We start from the raw sequence: 25,109 nt of genomic DNA, 5'->3' as shown, positions 1-25,109 counted from the left end.
ACACATGTGACTGGCAGTGAGGAGGTGAGTTGTGCTCACAATGTTGCACGGGTCTGTAAGGCAGGATATTTTCAAAGCCCTGCAGCCACAGCCTACCTCAGCAACCCCCAGCACTGTCAAGCAATCATCGCCGCCTGGACAACCTGCGCTCCCCTAATATTGGTGCGGCGGAGGGAGTACCCACTCTGACTTAACTGGCAGGATTTTCTCAAGCAGGGCCATCCGCAAGGCGGGTGGAGTAAAGTTAGGGCGCTTGCCCCCCTCTGGATTTTTCACTTGCCCTTTAATGAATATGCCCCTGAACATTGTTAAAATTATGCCCCCCTGAAATATTTCTGCAGACGCCCATGTTTTCAAGTTCTTGCATTCTGCCTCAGCAGCCCCCGCTGGATCCAGGAGCTGGTTAAGCACCCGCCCTCCACAAATGATCAATCACTAGCAGTATGCCTGTTTCTTGTTAGAGCTATAATCAACCTTCGTCTCTCTTTGCATAGGCCTGATATGGGCTTTTTGACAGAGACTTGGCTAGGCCACCCTCTATTACTCAGGCTCTCTCAGATATTCATCAAATGATTAAAGTAGACCGAGTCGGGAGATCCGGGAGGGCGCATCTCCATTCTATTTAAAGATACCATTAAAGTTTCTTTTATAGGCTCCCTTAATTTGGAGTGAGTAGAAATGTGCGTCTTCAAAATAGAATTTTCCTCAAACAATCATTGGAAAGGTGCCTCACTGTATTGCCGCCCTCCCCCCCCCCCCCCCCCCCCCCCCCGCGCCTTGGGCCCAAAAAATATTTTAGACATCTTATTGAGAGCATTGCTACCCACGTGCTATCAGTCCAAAATTTCTACTATTAAAGATTTTAATTACCATTTTGACGACCCTTTGGACACAGACACGCCCCAGCTTCTAGCTGATTTAGAGACCTTGGGGCTTTATCAAAAAATTGGATGCCCTACTCACACAGCTGGCCACTCCCTGGACTTGATTTTTGCAAACTCTAAAGATTTACATTGCAAGCCACCCCTTACATAGACCGATAATGCTTTGATCAGTTTCCAGATTGCCAACTCTGGAAAACCAGATCTGAGACAACTTAACAACAAAGGGGCCACAAGACATTGTCACTGTGTCTCCTCAAATTCCTTTTCTGAGGTTTTTGACCCCTTCCCTCCCCACCATTAGGCAAGGTTTTGAAGTCAACCAAATGTTGGCAGGATTTCTGTCTGCTATGATTCTAGCCTTTGATAGCATTGCACCTTTAAGAACTCTAACTAATACTTCACTGCGTCTTTTTGCACCCTGGTACACCACAGAGCTAAAAGCTGAAAAAGGGCTGTTTTAGAAATTAGAAAGACAAAGGCAATGCAATTACGATCCAGACGATAAAGTAGCCTTCAAGAAGGCACTTTCTGTGTGTCATCACAACATCAAAAAGGCTTGCAAAATGTATATTTCTAACAAAATCGAGCATGCTGATAACTCCTCGAAGGAACTGTTTAAAAATTCTTGAAAACTTTAATCAACCTATGGCATGCTCACAGCCGCTGGCTGATTACTTTGAAGACAAGATCAAGCAGATTTATCAGATTTCTACAAATAATTTGCCCCATTACACTGAAGATCTAATTGATGCCCCTTCTGATAGTCCTAGGGGTTACAGGATGGACAATTTCAAACCCTTACTCTTGTTCAAGTGCAACATGGGCTTGAAAGGGTGAAATCAGGCTCTGCCATGGACTCCTTTCCACTGAGGAATGTAGCTCTAGTGTCCAGCCAGATTGCCCCCACAGTTAGTGCATTATTCAACTTATCCATCAGATCAGGAAAAATCCCCTTAGCCTGTAAAAGTGTGCAGATCATACCCATTCAAAAGAACAATAGTTTAGATCCTTCTATTCTTTCAAACTACAGACCCATATCATTACTTCTGTGTTTGGGCAAGCTGCTGGAAGGCCAGATTAACAAACAATTGACTGATTATCCTTAAGTGAATACAATCCTATATTCTTTTCAATCCGGCTTTAGAGCAGAGCATAGTACTGAAGCATCCTTGGTGGCCATGGCTGACATAATTAGGTGCTTGCTGGACATTGGTAGATCTGCCATGCTTGTGCTGGTGATCCATGGCTCTGCCCTGGCTTGGTTCCAGTACTTCTTGAAGGATAGAGTGCAGGTTGTCTTGCTGGGAACTTTTAAATCCAAGCCCAGGTTGGTTGAAAAGGGAGTCCCGCAAGGGTCATGTTTGAGCCCTACTTTATTTAACATTTATGTGGCACCCCTTACTGAAGTCCTCAGAGAATATGGGTTTATTATATCATATGCGGACGATAATCAGCTGGTCTTGTCCTGAGAGGAAGATCTCGACAAAGCAAAGTATCGGTTGTTGACTGGTATGAAGGAGATTGTCGAGTGGATGGCAGATAAGTTCTTGCAGGTAACCCAAAGTAAAACAGAGATTGTTCTGTTTGGGAAGAGCCAAACCCTCTGGTCTCCAGATTGGTGACCACCTTAGTTAGGCATGGACCCCATCCCTAGCAATGTAGTAAAAAATCTAGGTGTCAAGATACATCAGGAACTTAAAATGAAAGAAAAGTTCTGTCCACTGTGGGCACCTGTTTCGACATACTACGCTTACTCAAGAAGGCATTACCATTTCATCCGTTATCTGCCAGGAAGACCTTGGTGTGTACGCTCTTGTTGTAAGCTGGCTGGACTATGACAATGCGCTAATGGCTTCTGCCAATGAGTCGCTATTGTCGAAATTGCAGATTGTGCAGAGTAGACCAGCATGGCCGATTTGCAATTGGCCGCGTAGAACAGCCTGCGTTCCCCTTCTAAAATCTCTTCACTGGTTGCCAGTAAAGAAAAGGATAACATTTAATTAGTGCTATTTAACCTACAAAGCCCGGCTGGGCAAAGGTCTTGACTATATGTCAGAGGCTCAAATGTTATCACCCTTCTAGGAATCTGCCTTCCAGTGAGAAAGAGCTACTGTCGGTTTCCCGTATTCATCGATCTAGATGCGGTGGAAGGTCTTTTTCTTATTTGGCTCCCACCCTCTGGAACAAACTGCCATTTTCTGTCAGACCCTGTCCGGACTAGAACACATTTAGGGATGCACTTTAAACTGCATTATTTTAGATCTGCTTTTGCCTCTCTGTGCTGTCGGTGTGCCGAGACACCCCGGTTGGGGTGATTCATGTGCGTTACCAAATTAAATCATTCATTCAGTCAGCAAATGACAGGGCCTGCTGCAGCCCGGTACCCTACCCACCCCTCCTGCCCAGCTCTAGCCAAAGAAGACGCTCTCGCTCCTGAGCGGCCTCACTGTGGTGGACTCATCCCATCAGGGGGCACTCATAGGCACACAGTCAGGTGAGTGTGTCCAGCACTAACTGTGATCATTATAAAAATATAATCTGCTGGCTAACTCTAAACACGCTGAGGCTATTGCATAGTATGGGTCCATGACCTTGTCAAGCCACAGGCCCCCTTCTTCGGGGGTGGATACGCTTCAGCTGATCACAGCCGCTATAACACAGCAGTCCATTTTTGTTTTGAAATAAAAAGATTCTGTTTTCATTAATAAAAACTTTTTTAGAACGCAGTATGTGAAAGGGACCACTTCTCCCTTCAAAACATCCCTCCTGGACCGTACAGTTCACATTTAATAATTGTAAATTGTATGGCTTTATTGTGATGAATGTCAGCATGTGTGGCAAATGCCATCTTCATGCAGTTCTGAAAGCCAAGCCTTTTGCCATCATGGAGTATGATACAGTGCTGCTCGCATGCCCTTCCTGTAATGATCGTCTTAGAAAAGGGCATTAGTTTAGTGACCTTTCAAGTCCGGGGTTTTTGCAGCAGCTTCAGGGTCTTTTTAGAGCTTGTCATTGCTTGGAAGAGTGTACTTTCTGATATTTATGTGTCCATTGACTTAATTGCTTCATTTTATTCTTGAAAAGGGTGTCACCCTTAAGTGTCAAGCGTTTGGCAGTTGAATGTCACTCGTAGTACACAGAAACGGTGAAAATGTCACACACGAGCAGTCTGAAAACGTGGAAGTTGTAGCGTTATGGAAGCTGATATTGGCACTCCCGAGTGTTGCAAATGCACCACTTATAAAAATATATTGAGACTGTGAAGTTATAATCCTCAGTACTAAAATGGACTCACAGTTTCAACTCGTTTACTCACTTTGCAAAGACAAAATGTTGCTTACTGCTCCAGAAATATGAAATGTTTTACAGTGTTGTGATACCTGTGCTTAAGTTCATGAGCACCAGTTAAGGACACATTCATTTACGTGGCAATTAAATGTTTTGCCCAGAATTACAGGATGTTGAGCCAACTCTGAGACTCGAACCTGGTTCCCCCAGCTCTGAAGTCTGCGGCTCTGGCTATTACGCCACATTCTCTCCCCACTTTTATTGTTTGCATTTGGTTCTGTTTTAGGTGGCTCTAACAGGAGAAATGGGCTGGTGCAAGCTGCCTCCTGACAAGAACCCCGGCCCTTTTTAAATTTTTTTTTTTACAAATTAACCACTGTGTTATACATTGAATTATTGACCACTAACTGCATTTACCATAGTTAGATTTCAAAAGTGTGCGGATGTTGTCATGGAATCACAAGCGCAAAAATATTGAATGCGAAGGCCTCCTTATGTTAAAGACATGAATACTGTAAGGCGTGATATACCACAGAATATAAAGTGGGAGAATATAAACTCCTGCTATTCTCCTCACCTGTTGGTTACTGGTGATGAAATGAATGCGTGATCTGCTTTTACTTCCACCAGCAGTCCTTGCATTACCATATGGGCTATAGTTGGCATACAACCTACCGATTGCTTACCATTGGTTGACTTTATTGTCACTCATTTACTTGACTCCTTTTTCATGCCGCTCCTTTCTCTTCATGTGTTTGTTTCCAGCTTCCAGTTAGAGGAGTTCTGCTTCCAGTAAACCCCAGGGTCTTGAAAGAACTGCCTCACAAAGAGTATCGTTTTTTTAATTTTATTTTTTACCTGTAATGCTTTAGCCATGGAGAATATTATTTAAGAAAATACTTCTACAAACGCCCACCTATAAACATTTACCAAACATAACCTAAAATGTTACACCAGACTCTGAGGTGTATTTAAATTTGCCCAACTTCTTTACCATCCTTTTTGTTTGGACAATTTTTAGCCCTCTACTGCCTACATTCAGGGCTATTTTTCTTTAGATTTTAGCACTCCATGGGAGTGCAAGTGTTTTTTTTTACCTCCCTGGTATGCTGCTTCCACACTAAATCCCTGCCCTCCTGTAGGAAGCTGGCTCTGTATTTACTATACCAAAAAGAGGTATAGTGTGCACAGAGTACAGGGAGTTCCAAAATGTCTGGCAGAGGTTAAAGTAGTAAATACCTTACTCTAAGTTTAGCGGTAGCTGGGCTGAGCAGATAGACATATCAGATGGTAGTGTGAATGCATTTGGTGATCATATTCATACAAGGAAGGGACAAACACTCAATGACTAACTCCAGGCCAATGTTTTGTACAAAAATATTACTTTGGTTACTTATATTTCTCGGAACCAAGTTGAACTCAGTTGCAGGTAAGTAGACTTTTATGTTGTACTTTCAAATTACTGGCAAGAGATTTATATAGCATCAAACAATACTTTACATGTGCATGAAATGCTTTTCAGTACAGAAAAAGATACTTTGTATTCAGGATCACACTTAGTATCATACAGTGAGAGACCAATGCAATCCTATAAAAAGGAAAGACTGGTGACTTACTTACAGGAAGGTAAACGATTTTGAGATTGTCTCCAGGGGTTTGGATGACCACTGGTAAACCATCGGTTGTGCACATGAAGGCCTGGGGGGCTGTGGGTGCATGGGTGTCTTAAGGCATCTGATTTTTCTCACCACATCTGGTAGCGGCAGCGGGGCTCTTCAGGTTGAGGCTGCAGTGGTGCAAGTGCCGTGGATTAGCTTGGATCTGGAGTCCTTGAGCTAGTTTCTTGTTAGACAAATCCGGTGTCCATGGGAGACAAGAATCTTTGTTGAAGTCCGCGCCGGTCCCCAGGTTCTTGGAGGTTGTTGTCTGCAGGCCACGCCGGTATCTTGGAGCAGGGTCGCTAGAGGAAGAGACAGGCCAGTAAAGATGGGGCCAGGTCAGTCGTCGTCGTCTTCTCCAATGCTGCACGGCTCTTTGGTCCTTCTTCTTCGTAGTTCGTCGAATCTGAGGAACAAGGTTCAGAGGAGCCCTCAAATACTAAATTTAAGAGCGTTACTGAGATCGGGAGCAATAGCTTATGGCTACTGTCCCCTATGGTGACAACACCCTTTAGGTGCCCCCTCCCTTTTGGGAGTGCGGCACATCCCTGTTACTATTAGGCCTAATTCTCTAAATCAAGAAGGTGAATTTCAAACAGAGGGGTTCACCTCAGCTCTTGGCTACTCTAGGGGTGTTCCAGGGTGAAGTAGACACTCCTACTCTGCTTACTAATTTGCCCGCCACCCCTGCTCCCAAAAGTGGGGTGAGGACAGGGGGGGTGGGCATCTCCACTAGTTGTAGCCTTTGTAGTTCACCTTTTGCTGTTACTGCCAGGGGGGGTGTGAAGCACCTTCACCCAGAGCAAGCTTTCTTTCTGACCTCCGAGAGCACAAAGGTTCTCACCCCATGATGTCTGAAACCTGTCTGGTTGTGGCTGGCTGGAGGGAACCAGTCAGCCAGTACACTAGAACATAGTCATTTTTCGGGGGTGGGGGCGTGGCTTAGGGGGCCAATCAAGATGGCAGCTCTTTAGCGGAGCTCCGGACCGCACTTCCAAGGTATCCCAAAATCCGCACAGTCATCCGATCCTGCTGACATCCATATGCCGGTGACGTACAGAGGAACGTTGGTAGCCAGCAATAAGCTGTGAAATGTCCGTGGTGCACCGCAAACACGCAGGTACGGAGCACCGGCAGGAGTGAGGCCTTCACAGCATCGGCCAGCGCAACCATCACAGTGAGGAGTGGAGGCAATGATCGGTGGAGGCCGCAACACACTCCCATCGTGAGGTGGTGGCACGCTGCATGTGAGCTGTTGGCAACAGAGACCCCCCCCACGTTCTATGCCCTTCCATCGCGGGACACAAATAAGCAGAACATGTGGCAAGACCAGCAGCGGTAGGCTCAGGGAGCAGAAGTGGGCAGCCGCAGTGAAACTTCGGGGGTCCGGCTGTGGTCGCACCAGAGCAAGAGAAAAACGGTCACACTAGCTGTGCAGACACCCGGAAAAGGGGCTATGAAGCCGCGAACAAGGTGTGAGCTGCAAGGAACAGCAGAGGTGGCTGGGGGTGACAGAGTGTACATGTGGTTTGCGACCACGGGGCGAGAACTGTCAGGACCCCAATTCACAGCGCCCACTACCACTTGGGCGAGCGGACGCTATACCCAAGACCCAGTGAATACTACGGGAATTATACGGCCATGGCCATAGCTCCAACGTGAGGAGCTACATCTACAGCGTAGGGTCTCCGGATGAGGCCCAAGGGACAAACCGGGACGCAGACCAATAAAATGAACAAGTACGCGGTCCCGTGGCAAATGGTAGGAGCCCAGGAACAGCGGTCGAAAGAGACTGTGGAACCTTCCTTGACTGCAATAATGGCAGCAATTATGGACTTAAAAGGTACGATAGAACCTAAACTAGATGCAGTGACCATAGATGTGAATCTTCTGCGGGCAGAGCTCCACAAAATATCCAACAAAGTCACTGAGACTGAGGTGGCGCACTTACAGACCAAAACAAAATGCCTCAAAGAACAAGTTCTGATCCTCACAAAACCGCAAGAGGTAATGGCTGCTAAACTGGAGTATCAGGAAGGGCTGGCGCGTAGAAACAATATTAGAGGTATGGAGGGACCGATTGTTGATTTGTTCTTGGAGGACTTAATCCTCAATCATTTAAAGCCCAAACGACTCTCCAATTATTTTACCATTGAAAGTGCACACAGGGCACCCATAACCAAGTCAAAGCCTGGTGCCCCACCCAGAACAATCATTGCACAGAGCCTTAATTTCTGGGATAGGGACGCCATTTTGCAAGCAGCGCGTGCACACACAGACCTCCATCCTCCACCACGAACATGCAGTGATCCGGTTCTTTCCAGACTTCACGCTACAAGTCCAGAGGCAGAGACAAACTTTTGAGGGTGTCAAAAGAGAACTACGCAGCAGCAAAGAGATCAAATATTCAATGCTGTTTCCAGCAAAGTTGAGATAGGTCGCAGAGGGGAAAACCTGGCACTTTAACTCAGCGTAGGAGGCCTGGGAATGGCTGGAAGGCTGGCGTACAGTGGGCCACAATCCCCAGCGAGATAGAAGACATGGACCACAGAAAGACAAACCAGGGGGATCAAAGGCGGAATTAATCCATACCTCGGACTAGGACTCATCCGAAAGGAGAGTCTGGAAAAAGAAAGCAACGCGCACGTACTCTGCTAGCAACTGAATGCATGGGATCGTACATCCTATTACAGGTGGGAGGGGGGAGATAAGACATTGTGAGTGGGGCTGCAGTCACTGGGACAGATAACCGACCAAGGGCCCGAAGTGTTGTCAGCAGGAATAAAGTTAAAGCCGGAGGAGTTTGTGGTATGTGGGAGATCGAGGCGGTGCTCTAATCTGTTCAGCACCTGCCAAGCCTCGCTTAGTTATCGAGTTAAAGGGCGAAAGGCACTCTGCGATTTGTGGTTTTGAACCCGCCAGCAGGGCAGCAGGGAGGGGGGAAAATATATAGTTGGGGTATGAAGTGTTATTTTTGTTCTAGAAATTTGTATCACTTGCTACAGAAATGTCAGATTGTGGGGAATGTACAGTATCCAGGGTATTAAGCGATGAGGTCAATGCATGAATGGTTATTGAAGGTGCTTTTGTATCCCAAATGGAAGATCAAAATGTAAGGGCGCAGTGTCGGGGGAGCACCAGAGTGACACCAATCTTAGAGTACTGTCTTGAAATGTCAACGGTCTGTGTAATCTAATTAAACGCTCAATAGTCTTACAGTATCTACATAGACACACCCCGACCTGGTGCTGTTCCAAGAAACTCACCTGAAGGGGAACAAGCATAAAGCTCTGGATAGATACGGCTACAAGTTTGTAGCACACTTGGGTTACACAACGGGATTGAGAGGGGTAGGGATAGTGTTTAAGACTGCTCTCCCCCTGGTAGTGAGGAAGATCTGGCATGACCCGTTAGGAAGATACGCAGCGCTCTCAGGGAAATGGGAGGGACAGACCCTGAATATTATCTCATGCTACATACTGCCGGCCATGCACACAGAGGCATTGTCGGCACTGGGGGCCTTACTGGTTGACCTCCTGCCAGGGTTCCTAATATTTGAGGGGACTTGAACTCCACCATAGATCCAGAGAGAGATAGAGAAACTAAGGCCAACAGAGGGCGGGGGACGGAGCCACTTCAAGAATTTGTGGAAGCCATGGGCCTGATGGATGTATGGCGCCTACATAATCCCTGAGACCGACAATATACATTCTACTCAGCAGTGCATTTTTATTTTAAAAGTTTTATATAGCGTTGGCTAAACCCAGAGGTATCGGAGCGCTTTACATGAGGAGGTACAATTGCTTCAAAACATAGTTACAACAGTTTCAGGTACGTAGTTGCTGGAGATACATAAGTTACAAAGGCATGGCTCAGGTATGGGTAAGAAAAAGCAGGCAGGGGGAGAGAGATTCGGGGAGAGAGGGAAGGAATAAAAGAGGTAGATAAAGAGTGAGGGAGGAAAGAGTAGATGGAGGGGTAGGAAACACAACGGAGCGACGAGAAAAGAAAGTGTCTGGTGATCGGATGGGTAGGTGACGGCCAAGGGGGGAACCAGAGCCAAACTTCTCAATAGCTGCGTAGGGCAGCTCCACCAGTCATCGTCGGAGGGTTAAAGTATCAGCCTAGAGGAGATCATCAAGGGGTTCAAAGAGAGCGCCTTTCATGGTGTACGGGGCTGAGTTCCCAGCGATAATGGGAACCTTCCCAAACCTCCGCTATGTGTTTGTCCCTTAACACTGTGGACTCTCTCAGAGGGGAATCTGAGACTCTGGGGCATAAATGCTGGATCCCTCCCCAACAAGGGGAGAGTGAGTGCTTTGGCACGGGGCACATTCATGGAGGCCATTTACGGACAGTTGGGTGGTAGGGGAGGACCTATACAGCAGAGTGGGGGAAATGAGAGAAGGTACGCTGGTACAGACGCCTACTGCCCTAGAGCAGCTAACGTTGGAGGTAGTAGGAAAAAGCTAAGGAAATAATATGCGTAGTCTGCCAAAATGAACGTAGCTTAATCTAAATCAGTTACCCTCATGGTCTAAAATGGGAGGGTTAGCAGTAAAAAGCGAGTTAAAGAGTGAAGAGAGCGTAGGCAGAATACGGAGATCGCAGAAACAATGGAAACAAAAGATTGCGGAGGGGAAGGGAAGATGTGGCCCGGGGGGAAATGTTTGGCCGTCATTTTTAAGGTCAGGCCGGTACAGGCAGTGTCACAGGGACGGTCACCGGGGGTGCTGGAAAGACCCAGAGGAGTCAGAGTGCTAACAAGGGTATTGGTAAGATACAAAATTACACAGTTAACAAAGGATAGATGCAGTGATGCACCATACGAACCAAGGTATTAAAATAATCGGGGGGGGGTCGACATGACATAAAAAGAGTGGGGGGGAACAGGTATCCGCAATACTCTTAGACGATGCGTAGATCCGTGGAGAGGAGAGAAGATCGAAAGTAGTCCAGGTGGAGATCAGTGGGGCCGGAGGTACTGACCAGGTCGCAAGATGGCGGAACGGGACAGAAGTGACTATCGGAGATGGTCACAAAATGGTGGGATGCAAAAGTGACGTAGTCCAGAAGTCCATTGGAGTAGTTTTTACCTCCGCTCAAAACCTCCAAGTTCTCCCAGACGTCTTACGGGAGGCAAACCAGTCAGGATGGCAGTAGGAAAAGCAGCGGCAGTCCAGTCCGGAGGCAGAGGGAGAGTCGTGGGGTGGGGGGGGGGGGAGCCTCAGCCCGGTTCCTCAGTGGCCATCCGGAAAAATAAAGTCAGAGGCATCAGCGGCGTTGCGATGAAATCCGCCGAGAAGCGTCGAGGAGTAAGTCAAGAAGCGGCGATGAGCGTGGAGCAGGGCTCAAAGAAAGGGGCGGAAGAGAGAGATGGCTGAGTAGAGTGGATCCTCACCTCCAGCCTCGGGGTTCTGGTGGCAGTCTGTGCCGAAAAAGTCTAATCACGGCAAACCGAGGCGCTCGCCCCAGCAGCCCTGCCAGTGGTAGAGCTCAATTGAGATGGTCCATGTCTGAGGCGTGGGAAAGGGGACAACACAAACACCGGCAGCCCCACCAGTAAGGGGCACCCAGGGAGGACCTCACTCCGAGGACCCACGTTGTCTGCAGGGAATGGCGGCGCGAGGGAGCACGTCCCAGTCCAAGGGAGAACTCGACCAGCGATGTTGTGGAGTGTCCAGAAAGGGAAGCAATGTCGTCACTATGCATCGGAAGATGAGGGAGTCGCACTCCGGAGCGACGAGGCAGGACCGTTCCTAGCAGCAGATTGGCCCCAGTGCAGGAGATCAGCCGAGAAGTGCAGGAGACCGGGCAGCGTAGGTACAGACCGGAGCAGCAGCAGCGGTCGATCCGACGGGTAAGTTGGATGATAAGTTCAGCTTCAGTGGAAAGTTTCAGAAGGGTGCGCCGTCTGGTCCTAGGGGTGGAGAGGTGGTTTTTACGGGGATAACTACCAGATTGGTAATCCCCAAACCAGGAGCTCCTCGGGAGGCTGCTACTCAGCAGCCATCTTGCTCTGACCCATCAACTGCATAGCAGTTACTCTCACCTAGACCATGTTTTGACACACAGGGGGAGTGATGGGTGGATCCGAAACACCCGAATTAGACCACGAGGGATCTCTGACCACTCACTGGTGGAAGTGGCCCTGCAGGGCCAACAAGAACAAACATACTGCTGCCTAGAATAAACCCCTGGGTTTTCAAGAATAAGGATCTAGTTGACCAAATTAAAGAGAGGGCCCAACTTTATTTTCAAGGAAATGAGGAGTCAGTGGATTTGGCATGCACCTTATGGGAAGCATTTAAGTCCGTAATAAGGGGACATATCCTGGCGCATCATGGGGGATGTCAGGAAGAAAAAAGGATTCAGTGGGATATATTAGAAGAAGTAGCAGCTACGCTGGAGGCCCGAATATTAGCCGGGGTAGAGGCTTACCCACCGCTCATGCATCGTCTTGACATAAAAAGTAGGAAATAAGACCTGGCGGACAGCGCCGCAAGGTCCGTTGCATTAGCAACACAAAGAAGGCTATATGACCTAGGAGATAAGGCCAAGAAAATGATTGCATGGTTGGGAATGAAACTGGGTGGCAGATATGTGATTCCCGGGGGGTAATGCACATACTGGTGAAGGAATAGCGAGGGCCTTTGTGGATTATTACGAGGGGGTCTATGCCTCCAACCCTACCAGAACAGAAACAGACTATCGAGAACTATTAGTTGATGTCCGGCTACCCACGTTTTCCGACGAGGATAGAGAGGAAATGGAGAAAGATATAACAGCCAAAGAGATTACAGGAGTCATACAAGATCTGCAGGCAGGGAAGGCCCGTCTCCTAATGGACCGCCAGCTGAGTTATTCAAGGGCATGGCGAGTGTATTGGCACCGCATCTTCTGAACATGTTTGATGAGGCCGGAGAAAGGGGTTGTTTACCACTAGACCAACGAACAGCCACCATTGTGGTAAAACCTAAGGCGGGTAAGCCACCGGAATAATGTAGTTTCTACAGGCATATATCCCGAGTACAGCCCCCTAGAGGACTGACTCGTATTAGACCCAATCCCAGAAAAGGCACTATCCTTCACATATAAGAAGGTCATCAACAACTCACCCAATCCCTTGACTTTGCGAGAAGCCTTGGAAGCCGACATCGGCCTATTAGAAGACCATGATTGGGCAGAGGCCATACATAGCCCAAGGGAGGTAGCAGTCAGAGCGAGATTTAGGCTAGTACAGTTAAGGATTCTTCATAGATCCTACTCCACGAGCGTAGTTATGCACAAGCTAGGACGCACCCACACAGATCTACGCATACGGGGCTGCGACCAGAGAGGTACCTTTTTCCACAATATCTGGGAGTGTCCAGCTATACAACAATACTGGAGAAAGGTAATACGAGTTATGTCAGAGGTCCTTGGGCAGGAAATTACCATAGATGCCAGATGGCATATATTATGTGTAACAGGGGAGCAGACATGGCCGAAATACCAGAAAATGTAGCTACTAGTGGCGGCAATGGTGGCCAAAAGGCATATCTCCAGGGCGCGGGGAGCTACCCTCCCCCGAAGATGGGTCAATGGAAGGCCGATCTTGATTGTTGTAGCGCAGCTGAAAAGATTGTTTACAGGAGCAGGGGAGGCCCACGAAAATGGGAGAAAATATGGCACCGATGGGAGACATATAGGGATCTTTGAGAGGGGGAGAGAGGGAAGACACCGAGACCGACAACAGGTGGGACAAGAGAGTTACCAATGATCAAAGTTGTTATGGAGATGAGATCCGGCATAACTGTTGTACCAGTGGATTACAGATTTGGATATGTATGCTTCTGTGTTTGTGACCAAACGCTTGTTGATGGTATGCTGTACACTGCATCTGACGCATGTTTAATAAAAAGGCTTTTTTTTTAAGAAAAAGAAGTTAGTCGTTTTCAGGGGGTATCTCTAAGATGCCCTCTGAGTGCATTTTATAATAAATCCAACAGTGGCATTGGTGTGGGTTTATTATACTGAGACATTTGGTACCAGATGTCCGAGCTTTCAGTAAAGCCATCGTGGAGCCCATGTACTCCATATGGCTTCTCCGCACTTACAATGTCTGTGAATGGCACAGTCACTGTAGGGGCATATTTCTCATGCAGTTATGCCCTCATGTGCTATAGTGCACCCTGCCTTATGGCTGTGAGGCCTGCTGGAGGTGTGACTTAACCATGCCACAGGCAGTGTTGTGGGCATGGAAACCAGAGATGGGTGCCATGTTGAATCTTCGGTTTGTTCTGCACCAAAACACACAGCCTGCAATGGCAGTGTGTGGGTGTTAAGGTGAGTGGTTTCTAATCGTGGCATAATAAATGCTGAAGCCCTCAGAGACCCTCTCTAGTCACAAGGCCCTATGTACCAGGGGTACCTTTTACAAGGGACTTACATGTGGCCCAGAGGTGTGCCAATTGTGGAAACAAAGGTAGAGTTTTGGAAATGAACACAGGCCCTGGGAAACCGATTGGCTTGTTCCGTCAAGTTAGCATCCGTTTTCTGGCAAGAAGTTAGGAGGTAACCATGCAAAAAGGGGCATTTTCCTACATCCCCTCTCTCCAAGACACTCATATCTGCTTGAGATGACACGACAGTCTCCAAGCAACCCACCTCCATGGATGTTATGTTAGTGAGTTTTCTTAAGTGCACAAATTCCCTGGGGCGTCAAGACGCTGTGGTAGAAAACAAGACCAGGATCTTAGTTAAGATGGTTACCTTTCTCAAATATTAAGTGCCCTAAGCAAAAGGTAGAAATTCAGAATTGTAAACTAGAAAATTTATAAATTTTCATAGCAGGCAATGTATAAGATCTGTGCAACTTGTGAGCACCATTGACCTTAGATTGGCCAATGGGAACTCACTGTCATGCCTTCTGCAGCGGCACCACTTATTCACTGTTTGTAGCTGTAACTATACTCTATCATCCCTTGAGTGAGTGGCTGCTCAGGGGTTGGTCCTGTGGGTACATTCGGTATTACTTTAGAGTAGGTGGTTTGTGAACCAGAGGTGTGTCCTTGTTCCCTGACAGCTCTCCTGGTAGTTTATGCCATCTATTCCTTCTACCTGGCTTGGTTTTAGCTATCTGAATCCTATTTCCCAGCTACAACGGAAGTAGCAAAGCTGCTGGAAATGACAACATATAGAAGTGCACTACAGGAAGTGGGGTGAGGTGTTAGTCTGAATGTAACTTGTTTTCTGAACAGGTTTGACAGGATTTTCTGATAGTGCTCAAATATATTGAATGAATGGAAATGAAAGGAGTTTAAGCCCCAGCTATGTTTGTTTATCGGAAACTACCTGACCTCTCTGTTCCTTCTGAAAATAGCCAGAATCACTTTTTGCTTGGTCAATGCTACAGTAAGGCCACTGCAGATGGCTAGAAGTTGGTGCCAGATAGCCATAGATCGACTAAACACAACCCTTGCTGCTAGGGGCAAGTGAGCACCCGAATGGTAAAATGTGGTTTTGCATGGGGCTCCGAAAATACCCTGCACTGAAAATCCAACCCTGGTGTAAATTATTAAATCACACTGGAAACTAAATACCGCGCTGTTTATGCTCACGTCAGATCCTCATGTTATCACTGGCCTTGAAAGTATAATGTGTCTTTCCCCTTACACCAGTCTTCTTTTCCACATTATTTCAGCGAGGGTAAACAGAGACACAAAATATATATGCTGACCAATGTCATGCTTTTTTTTTTTTTTTAACTCAGGACGGTCTTAAATGTGTGCTATTCCTATGTCTCACATTATTATTTGAACCATGGAAGCTTTTTGTCTTTTGTTATTTTCTTCGGTTTTATAACACTCTTGTCTTTGTAAGCCTGAGACACAAACACAATATGATGGGAGGAATGCTTGCACATGGTCCAAAACCCTGGCAATCGGTCTGGGTAGCATTCAAACCTATGTATTTGCATCCACTCGACCACTCTAGGCAGAGGTCCACCTTATGTAAATTCATTCTGAGCCTCCTGCACATGGGGACAGTCCTTCCTGAGCAAGGCTGACATCAGAAGCGATTTCACATTTTATTGCCTCGAAGGGGTTTGTTTTGTATGGCAATAATGAAAGGACCTCTATCACTACATCTGGTAGTTCATAGCTTTTTGTGTTATGGCTTGCCATCCATAATGGGTTTATCTTCATGCTGTTGGTGCCAGGCCATTACTGCTTCAGTTTTGACCCCCATGCCTCTTATGGAGACCTGCTGAACTTGTTGCCAGTTGTCCATCTGTGCTGTCTCTCGAGGTGATTGTCCTGACCTTATTCCCAGCAATGACATTGACGTTTGTTAGGCAGGTTTTGAAAAACCACTTTATCTATTGAGATGTTTTCCTGAGACTCTCCCTCAGTAAGATCAGTGGCCAGGTGACATTATAATAAGAAAAGGTGATGTGGAGAGCTCTTTGTAGGCGAGTGTATGAAGGTGGCAGGGTGCCAATTCTGTGCGTGCAGACGAGCCTGTGTGCCTTCGCCATACTGAGGAGCCTACGAGGGCATGCTGTAAATTCTGTGTCTGTGGATGAGCAAACATTGATGTCTGGAATGGAAGTAGGCGTGGCCACAGCGTATTCAGGGAGGAGTCTGGGGTGAATGATGTTTCCTGTAGAAGACCAATAGTCTGCAGGGAAGGGTCTGAAAGGAGAATGTTTTGTAATTAAGTTTTGTTGCTTGTGAGTGGAATATGAAGATCTCCCCAGTGGGCACATCCCATGGTGTGTAAGTCTAACCCTTTGCTCTGTAGGCAATCCAGGTATTGACAAGGCCATCTTGAAAGTGGACTCGACTTTCCGAGACCCAAGTGACATGTCAGCCCCATGCGGTCTGAAGCCACCAGTGGGTATATTCCCCAGGGTTGTTCCTGGTCCTTGTACAGTTGCACAGCCTCTCACATGGTTGGAGACGGTATTGAGCTATCACAAGCCAGATTGAGTAAGCGGAGATACACTGCAGGTTAACTTTGTAAGGCTACCAGCCAGCAGGGGTCAGGATGTGCTTCACTCCTCAGTCCTGAGGATGGAGACCACTTTGCACCTAGTCCAGAGCTGGAGGTCGACCCTAACTTCACATCAAGGGGTAGTGATTTGCCTAGATATTGAGCCTAGGCAGTACGCATGCGCTGTAATCAAGACCTGTAGTAGTCCGTAAAAGGACTTTGCTCCCGCCTGCTGCTTCCTCATTGGTTTAATGCTGTGTCACTCTTCTTAGCTGCTTTCTAAATCGTTGATGCAGCGAAATGTAACTTCCGTTTTTTCAGGAAGCAGCACCGCCCAATCACAATTGTTGCAGCCCAGCATGCTGACCTGCATCGTCTAATATGGAGGCCACATATTTATTTTGTTATGCGTGGCCATCTAATTATCTTGCTGTGGAGTGAGGCCGCAAGATCCCTTTTCAGTACTGAGCCGGTCTAATCGTGCCACGGCTGTGGCTGGAGCCGCTTTTCTTTCCACCCTTCGCTGCGTTCAGCCTCCATGTATTTTACCTATTTAGCTCGCTTTTGTTTGAGGCCCTGGGATCCCTCTGTTACACCGAGCCGGCCCAGTTCTTGTTTCCGGTGCGCCACGATTTTCAGATTTCACTGATTCTGCTTCACACACTGGGAAGCTCAGGGAGAATCTGCATACTGCCAGGCAATGCCGCATTTAGCAGGGCATTAAGGTACAGTAAATGGCAGCTGGAGGGTTATTGCACATGGTCAGTGACTGGCTACCGCCCTCCCCCAATGACCACACCACCCCCGGACACAGCACCCAGACGTGGTATCTTTGGAAGGCGGGGGGTCGCGAAACCCCCCGGCCGTATTTATTAAGTACAAAAACAATAAATTTCAAATTTGCATGATAAACGGTTATACAAAATTCAGCAGGACATTAGATACATAATTGTCAACAGGTGTGAGTGTCTATCCTTAACAAAGACTCTAATACAGATAGTTTCCTAACCGAATCTAAAATCCTCCTCTGCATTTTGTATACTAACATTTCTGGGTCATATGGCAAGGTCGCTAACCGGTGTCAGGTCCTACTAGCTGCGCCTCCCCTACAGGTGTGCGCATGCGCAGCCGGGCCCGGTAATTACCCGGTCCACGCCGTGAACTTCATTTACCCACTAAAGGAGGGCCCTTACTCTGCGCCATCCGGTGACGTCATGAGTATGCGCGCGCGGGGTGGCTACCAGCCTAAGGAAAGCGTGACTCCCCAACCCGCGCCCCTTTGAAGCACCAGTTACCTTGCCCCTGAAGTTCTAGGAGGGGCCAATGGCGTCCAGGGAACAAGGGGGTCACCTGGGCGCTCCCCACCGCTTTATCCCCCCCCCCCAGTGGCCCTCCCCCCTCCCTTCCGACCCGGATGTCGATTAACGACATCCGGGTCATACAGGCAGCCAATCGGCGGTAGGGCGCGCCCCCTCAGTGACGCGCCCCACCACCGAGTAGTCCGGGAGGAGGTCGCCGCACAGCCATGCAGGCGGGGGGGCCAAAAGCCCCCCCTTTCCATAACAAACAATTGAGAAAATCTAACTATCTTTTTTACGCGGCCTTTCAAAGATCTGTAAAGAGCAGGTTGTTCTGGAATTATCCAATTTTCTTACACATGTTGACGGAAAGATGAAAGGCGGAGCCTCCCCAGAGAATATAAACGTGTTTCTTTAATATAACACACTCCGCTCCACTATTGTTTCTCCAAGTACTTCTTCATACAGTCTGCATTACTACTATTATTACTCAAATAGATGTCACTCATTTTATCGGAAATATGAGGCAGAGTAACCTCTGACAGACTAACATATTTATGTAACTCGCTGGCGCACCGACCTGTCTCTTAGAAAGGCAATGTAGTAATTCATATTCAAAATGTCTTTATTCTGCACCGAAATTGGCCATAAAAGATCGACAAATAAAAACATCACAAAAATCTGGTATAACATTCGAATTTGTTAATGTAGTAATACTGTATATCGTGGAGACAATTGTTATTTAATTCGATGTTGCTCATGTCCAGGGCCGGACTGGCTGTGTCGGGCACCGGGTATTTCCCCGGTGGGCCGCCAGGGTGGGAGCCGGTTTTGGGCCCCTGGGAGGCTGTTTGTTACTTGGCTGATTTTGCAGATTAGCTGCAATATCGGCCACTGTAACAAAATCGTCCGGGCCCTGCCAAACAGCTCGGCCTTTACCCCAAACCCTGGGGGGGGGGGGGGGGGCGTCCGAGCACTTTGCCAGGGCCAGTGTTGGTTCCCAGTCCGGCCTTGCTAATGTCGTCGGAATAATGAACAGCGAGACAGCCCTGTCGGAGAACAAACAGCGTATTTTTTTTTTTACTTCATCACAACGTTTACTGGCACCTTACTGTGTCTAGAAATATTGCTGTATTTTGCACGTGTTATTTATTATTTACCATGACGGCAATAGTATATGTAGGATAACAGTTGAATATGCCCTGCGTGGATTCCAAGATGTAATTTGAAGGTTGCATGTACGCATCTGTTGAAGGGCAGTTAAGCACTGATTTTTTTAACGTACTAGAAACATATGGGAAATCGTATTCTTCGTTTTCTCAGTGTTTCGGTCCACTCACTGCATCTGTGAGGGTCTTGCTTGCTCCCCCACCAACCCTCACCAGTCGACCCCGTTTGTAAGAGCCCCAAACCCCCCTAGCCACAGCTGCAGTCATAATGGGAGGGAACAGGTCGGAGTCATTGCAACACGTGGATATTTGAGGTCTCCACCTGCCCCAGTGAATTAAAGTAAATGTTGATTTTGCCAATGCTTTTTTTTTCGTTGCTGTTAATCTCCTTCCCCATCCACGTTTAGAACTCATGAACAGCAGATCACAGCAGATGTTAATTAAGAGCGGTGAAGTCACTGCGCCACAATTCCACCATTCAAACGTGAAGCCCTTGCACAAGTGAGACTTGCCTCAAAACCAAACTGGGAGGTTTCTTGCCGTTTCTCAATTCTTGTGAGTTGTCTGCACTTCTAAGAAATGTCTAGCCAAGGATAGGGCTTTCACACCACTGTCACACGCACCTCTCTGAAGCCTCAAGCAAGGCACTATGTAAGCGATAACACCATGGTTTGGCACGCTGAACAAGTGGGCGAATGACCTTATAAAACGTGCAGAGATTCGGCGAGTGATAGGCCAATGACCGTCCATCTTCACTCTCCCGCCCCCTTTTCTAAATCTCCAACAGATGACACGGTTGCGATGTTACGCACTATTTCTAGCCGTAGTGACATTTCCACAGGAAGCTGTTTCAGTACAATACAGCCGGCTGATTTTAGAAGTAACCACGTTATTTTTGTTTTTTTTAACAGCAATATTGTTTTGTTTTCATGATAACAATCAGTTACATCTTTTGTGACTTCTGGGAAATGGCTAAACAGTGAGCTCTCACGCCAGCCTTTTCTTGTGCTGTCCTTCTCACCGTGGTTGTATTACCTTCAGGGTTAGGACAAGGAGATTTAGGTGGAAGACTTCACAGCTCAGTAGGTTGAGTAAGGACTGTAAAGATCAGGGTGATCTGCAGGTTTTGTAAACACATAAATAAAAGGCATTATCATTTACGATGCCAATAGCTCAAACTCTCGCAAATGCGAGACCTATTGCATTGCAAATGCTTGTTTAACCTTCTTACCTATCAATCTACAGTTATTGGCCTGGTAGCCATGGCAAAGTGTATTTAGAATCACTCAAAGAGCACCTAATTTCTATTTTTATCCACATTTTAAAATAAATACAGACAAGAAAATAAATGGTGTTCTGTCTGTATTTATCTGTAAAAATCTGTAAAAACGGAACAGGGAGCCTTGTTAATAGACGGCTCACTAGGGGTTGGTAACACAGCTCTGTTGAATTTTCAAGGATGTTCGCAGTACCCCGAGCCTCATGGGTGTAACACAATCTACTGCAGGCGCTGCATTGCAATGTGCTCCCCCCCCCCCCCCCCCCCCGCCAACCCTTGACGGAGCTCCATGGGAGCCCTAGGCCAATGAATATTTGTGAGATATGGTACTCTCAAGGGGCCCTTTTCACATTCTGCAGGGGGGACAATTATTTAGTGTTACGCCACTGCCGAGCCTGTGCAAATCATGATTCACCCCGACATGGCCTCATGATTCTTGCGATTACAGGGGTTCAGGATAACAGTGGAACTGTGCATCCATTCCCTTCTCTCTGGCCCCTCCAGCCCCCCCCCCCCCCCAGCCCCACCCGGGGAGTGACATAGATTCTCTCCTAGATACGTCTGCCCAAATAACAATGTGTTTATTGTTGTAAAACTGTTAGTCGTCTTTACTAGAGAACACATTTGGAAAAACACTAACAATGTGGCCCCTAATCGGCTGTATTAGCTTCTTTATTTGCTGCATTAGTGATGGTTTTTTACTTTGGACTTGTAGTTGGGTGAATCCAAAGTGATTGCTACTGCCTGGCCCCGTCTTATGAAATCACTGGCTCTGCTTTTTTTAAATCACTCGTCCAGTGACAGGTGGATGGGATTTGTTGCTGTGAATCCATCCGCTTACTGCTGGTCTCCTAGGCATTGCTCTACAGGAGTCGTTTCCCTCAGGCCTGAGTGGGTCAACCCCTAGATTGAGGAGGGTTCAGTAGTACTTCTTGTTCTCCGGTAGGTGGAGTGCATGCACGGAATCCCGAAATTGGGGCTTTTGTTAAAATTAATAGAAGAGTTCTCTGCCTGGATCTTCTCAAGAAACAAAAAGTTGGGGCGCTGTTTTGTTTCTGGGTGGGAGTACATTTCTGTAGATCCTGTATGGCATGTAAGACTCGAATGGCTTTTCTTCCTCGGTGAAAGTGATTCCTGTCCCTTGCTCAGTTCCGCAGAGGGCGCTACGCCTAACAAGATGGTGTACTAGAGAGAATAGAAGACCTTGACATGTGTCTGAGTTTGGCGGTGTTATGGCGTGACTAGGTATAAAGAAAGTATGCTTGTTGAGAAGGCTAATACATTTTTGTATTGTATTATTATTGATCATGCTTAGTGCTTCCTACCCCTGGCGAGGCTTTGATTCACTTTACGGGGCAGGTAGCACGCTACACCTTAGGGGAGTGCTTGGTTGGAAGAGTGTGACCTATGTGAGGAGCATTCCGCTGCCACGAGGGTTGAGCCTTAGTGGCACTCTTAGCTTGCCATAGGTCACTGCGCTAAGCGTGTGATGGAGAGAAGACGAGCGCAGAAAAGAGCGCATGCTGTTCACCTGGATTTATAGTGCCTCATTTATGAAACGTGACCCATCACTGCATGAAAACAGATGCGTCACTTTTCATTGTGCCCTCCGTGCGACATGCTGGATGCGTCATATTTATAATATAACGCATCATGTGGCAAGGAGTTACAGATACGTCAGTATTTCTGATGTATCTGTTGGCGCAAAAATGGCGCATTGCTGGAGTGTGTCACAAAAGTGATGCAACTTCAGCAACGAGCCATTTCACATGGGCAAGTCCCATTTCAATGTGCCTGCGTCAGTCTTACGCCTGCTGTGAGGCAAGCTTAAGATATTGACGCATTTGTGTCCTAGAAGTGGCGCCGTGAAATCTCATAGATTTCACTGCGTCACTTCTACGAGGCTTACTTGCGTCCTAACGCCCCACCTGCATACATTATACCTGGCGCAGGTATAATGTGGTGCAGAGGTTTACAAAGTGACGCGTCTACCTAGATGCGTCACTTTGTAAATATGAAGCAACATGGTGCATTTTTTACGCTGCTGGTGCGTCACAAAAAGTGACGCACCTGTGACGCAAGGGCTCATAAATAAGCCCCGTAGTTGTGTGTGGGGTATGAGTGTGGCCTGCACAGGGAGTGTTTTGGTGTCATACATGAAGAGTGGTGGGTTGCAGTGCTCGTGTTGTTGTAGTTGTGTCTTCTCAGTTATGCGTGGAGCGCAAAGGAGGAGAGTCAAAGATGGCAGTGCATGTGGACGTGCCTACCACCCTGCGCAGGGCGAAAGGCCCTGGTTCTTGGTTGGGGTTTGAACAACAGAGGAGCATCCCACAGGAATGCACTGGATCTCAAGCAGCCAGGTAAAAGCTCCGAGGGGCCCAAGTGACTGAGGACACACCCAGGAGCGACAGTGGAACAGTCCACAAGAACATGGTCCGTGACTGGCTACCCACCCCTCCCAGCTTTCCACACCACCTTGAAGAATTGTCATAAGCAAATTATCTTTGGAAGGCGGGGGGTCAGAGACCCCCCGGCCGTATTTATTATACAAAACAATAAAAGGATGAATATCAACATTACATCAGTTATGCAAGAATAAGCAAAATTCATGACATTAGATTTACAGAATCGTAGACAAATATCAAAGGCTAACCTTAACAAACGTCTAATACAGCGTGTTTCCTATCCGAATCTAACATCCTGCCTGAATTTTGCATTCTAACATATCTGGCCGAGCGTGGGGCACACGGAAGACACGGGGAGCGAGCCAGGAGCAAGAGGGCGCCCCCCCGCTCCCCGCGCCTTATAAAGGGGGCTGCACATCGTCCTGGGGGCCCGCACCCCGATCGTCCCGCCCCCTCTGCCCCGGAAGCCGAATGGCTGCTTCCGGGTTCACGGGGGCGGCATCAACCAATCGGTGTTGGGGGCGCGCCGCGCGCGTCATCGCCCCGCGACACACCCCCAACACCGAAAGGCCGGGGGAGGGGGGGCGCCACACCGCCATGTGGGCGTGAGGGCCGAGTGGCCCCCACTTTACATGCGAATCCTACCTCGAGGAGACGCAAATATTTTGTGAGGATTCCGTTTGCAGTGTTGTAAGTGAAAACAAATTAAAACACTACATCCATGAGAAAAAGATTCTACAGAGGTTTCTTTTCCACTAATTATTGGAAGACGAAATTGAGTAATTCAGCCTGAGAAATGGAAGAAAAGAGCCTGCGCCCTGCTTAACCTCACTGTAGGAACTGGACGCAGAACGACAGCACAGGCGGAAAGTGGAACAAAAGACAGAAACCAGTGAAAACAATGCATCAGAACCTAGTGGAGATGGAAGGTGTTCGGGGAAGGAGAGAAAGGTAGAGGAAAGGCGTTAAGCATTCTTTATGCAGTAAATCAGTATGCAGAACCCTCCGGCAGAGATTAGAAAACCACGATAGAAAAACACTGATGTTCCTTACTTACCAGCAGGGTTTTGCTGTGAGGAAATACAAAAGATGACTTCATTCATTGTCACGTACGTAGCATGACGTCCTGTTGTGGAACGAGTACAGATGTTCCTGTTTACTAGCTAGGTTCACTCAGGAATAGAAACCACCCATACTGAATGATAAAACAAATGTGATAATGATTAAAGATGGCTGCCATCTTAAAGAGTGGACGGGGGTCAGGCTTGGCAAGATGCTGTGGGAGGGTTAATCGGCCCTCGCATATCAAAAGCAGAGATAATGGGGCAATACAGGAATCCCCCTGCCCATTGTATGCAACATGAGAAGGGTGGAGGCGGGAGAAATGGCGCTATGCAAGGCAAGGGCTGGAGAAAGAAGTGTAAACGTAGGTATCTCCTACTGAAGCAAAAACAAAACTGTTGAAAATGCACAAAATAAAAAATATATATATTTGGCTCAAACTCATTACTGGGGCTACAAAGATTAATTAATCCTTCCGGATTTATTGACCAAAAGTAGATTCTGTTATAAATGAGGATCATTTAATCACATGCAGGCAGTCACTGGACATATTTTTTCTGTTTTCCACAGCTTTGGTGTCTTTGCTGAACCCTTGTCCCAGCTCAAAAAACTGCACCGAAAACTCCACAAACTGCACGATCCCCGAATACCCCTCCTGTCGGGATAGTAGCACCTTCAGCAAATTCCTGCTAGACCTCTTCAAGCTGACCATCGGCATGGGCGACCTGGATATGATCAACAGCGCCAAGTACCCCGCGGTCTTCATCATTCTGCTGGTGACCTACATCATCCTGACGTTTGTGCTGCTGCTCAACATGTTAATCGCTCTGATGGGGGAGACTGTTGGGCAGGTGTCAAAGGAGAGCAAACAGATCTGGAAGTTGCAGGTAATGAACCATAAGTAACAATAGTTTCTAATTTGCACGTACATGCCTAGTTTGACCTATTTCTGTCCCGCGACAGCAAACAGGAAACCAATAGTGAGACAGGCTGTGGTTCACTGGTTAAGAGGGGAAACAAAAGCTCCATTCTACTCATATTGCAACTCAGCTGCCTTATCACTGAGTGAGTCCCATAGAATTGACT

General features: G+C 47.4%; 1 protein-coding gene across 4 annotated transcripts in view; it reads left to right on the top strand.

The window, feature by feature from the left end:
• TRPV4 (transient receptor potential cation channel subfamily V member 4) overlaps window positions 1-25,109 on the top strand; it is a 601,330-nt gene that overhangs the window by 552,814 nt on the left and 23,407 nt on the right. For all 4 annotated transcript variants that reach the window (XM_085636146.1, XM_085636144.1, XM_085636145.1 and 1 more), the window contains exon 13: window positions 24,594-24,910. In XM_085636146.1, coding sequence (XP_085492272.1) covers window positions 24,594-24,910 — 317 coding nt within the window. The remainder of the gene's footprint in view (window positions 1-24,593; window positions 24,911-25,109) is intronic.

This window comes from Triturus cristatus, chromosome 11 (assembly GCF_964204655.1).
Source record: "Triturus cristatus chromosome 11, aTriCri1.1, whole genome shotgun sequence".
NCBI lineage: Eukaryota > Metazoa > Chordata > Amphibia > Caudata > Salamandridae > Triturus > Triturus cristatus.
The sequence above is the reverse complement of the archived record's forward strand: the minus strand, read 5'-3'. Positions and strand labels throughout refer to the sequence as shown.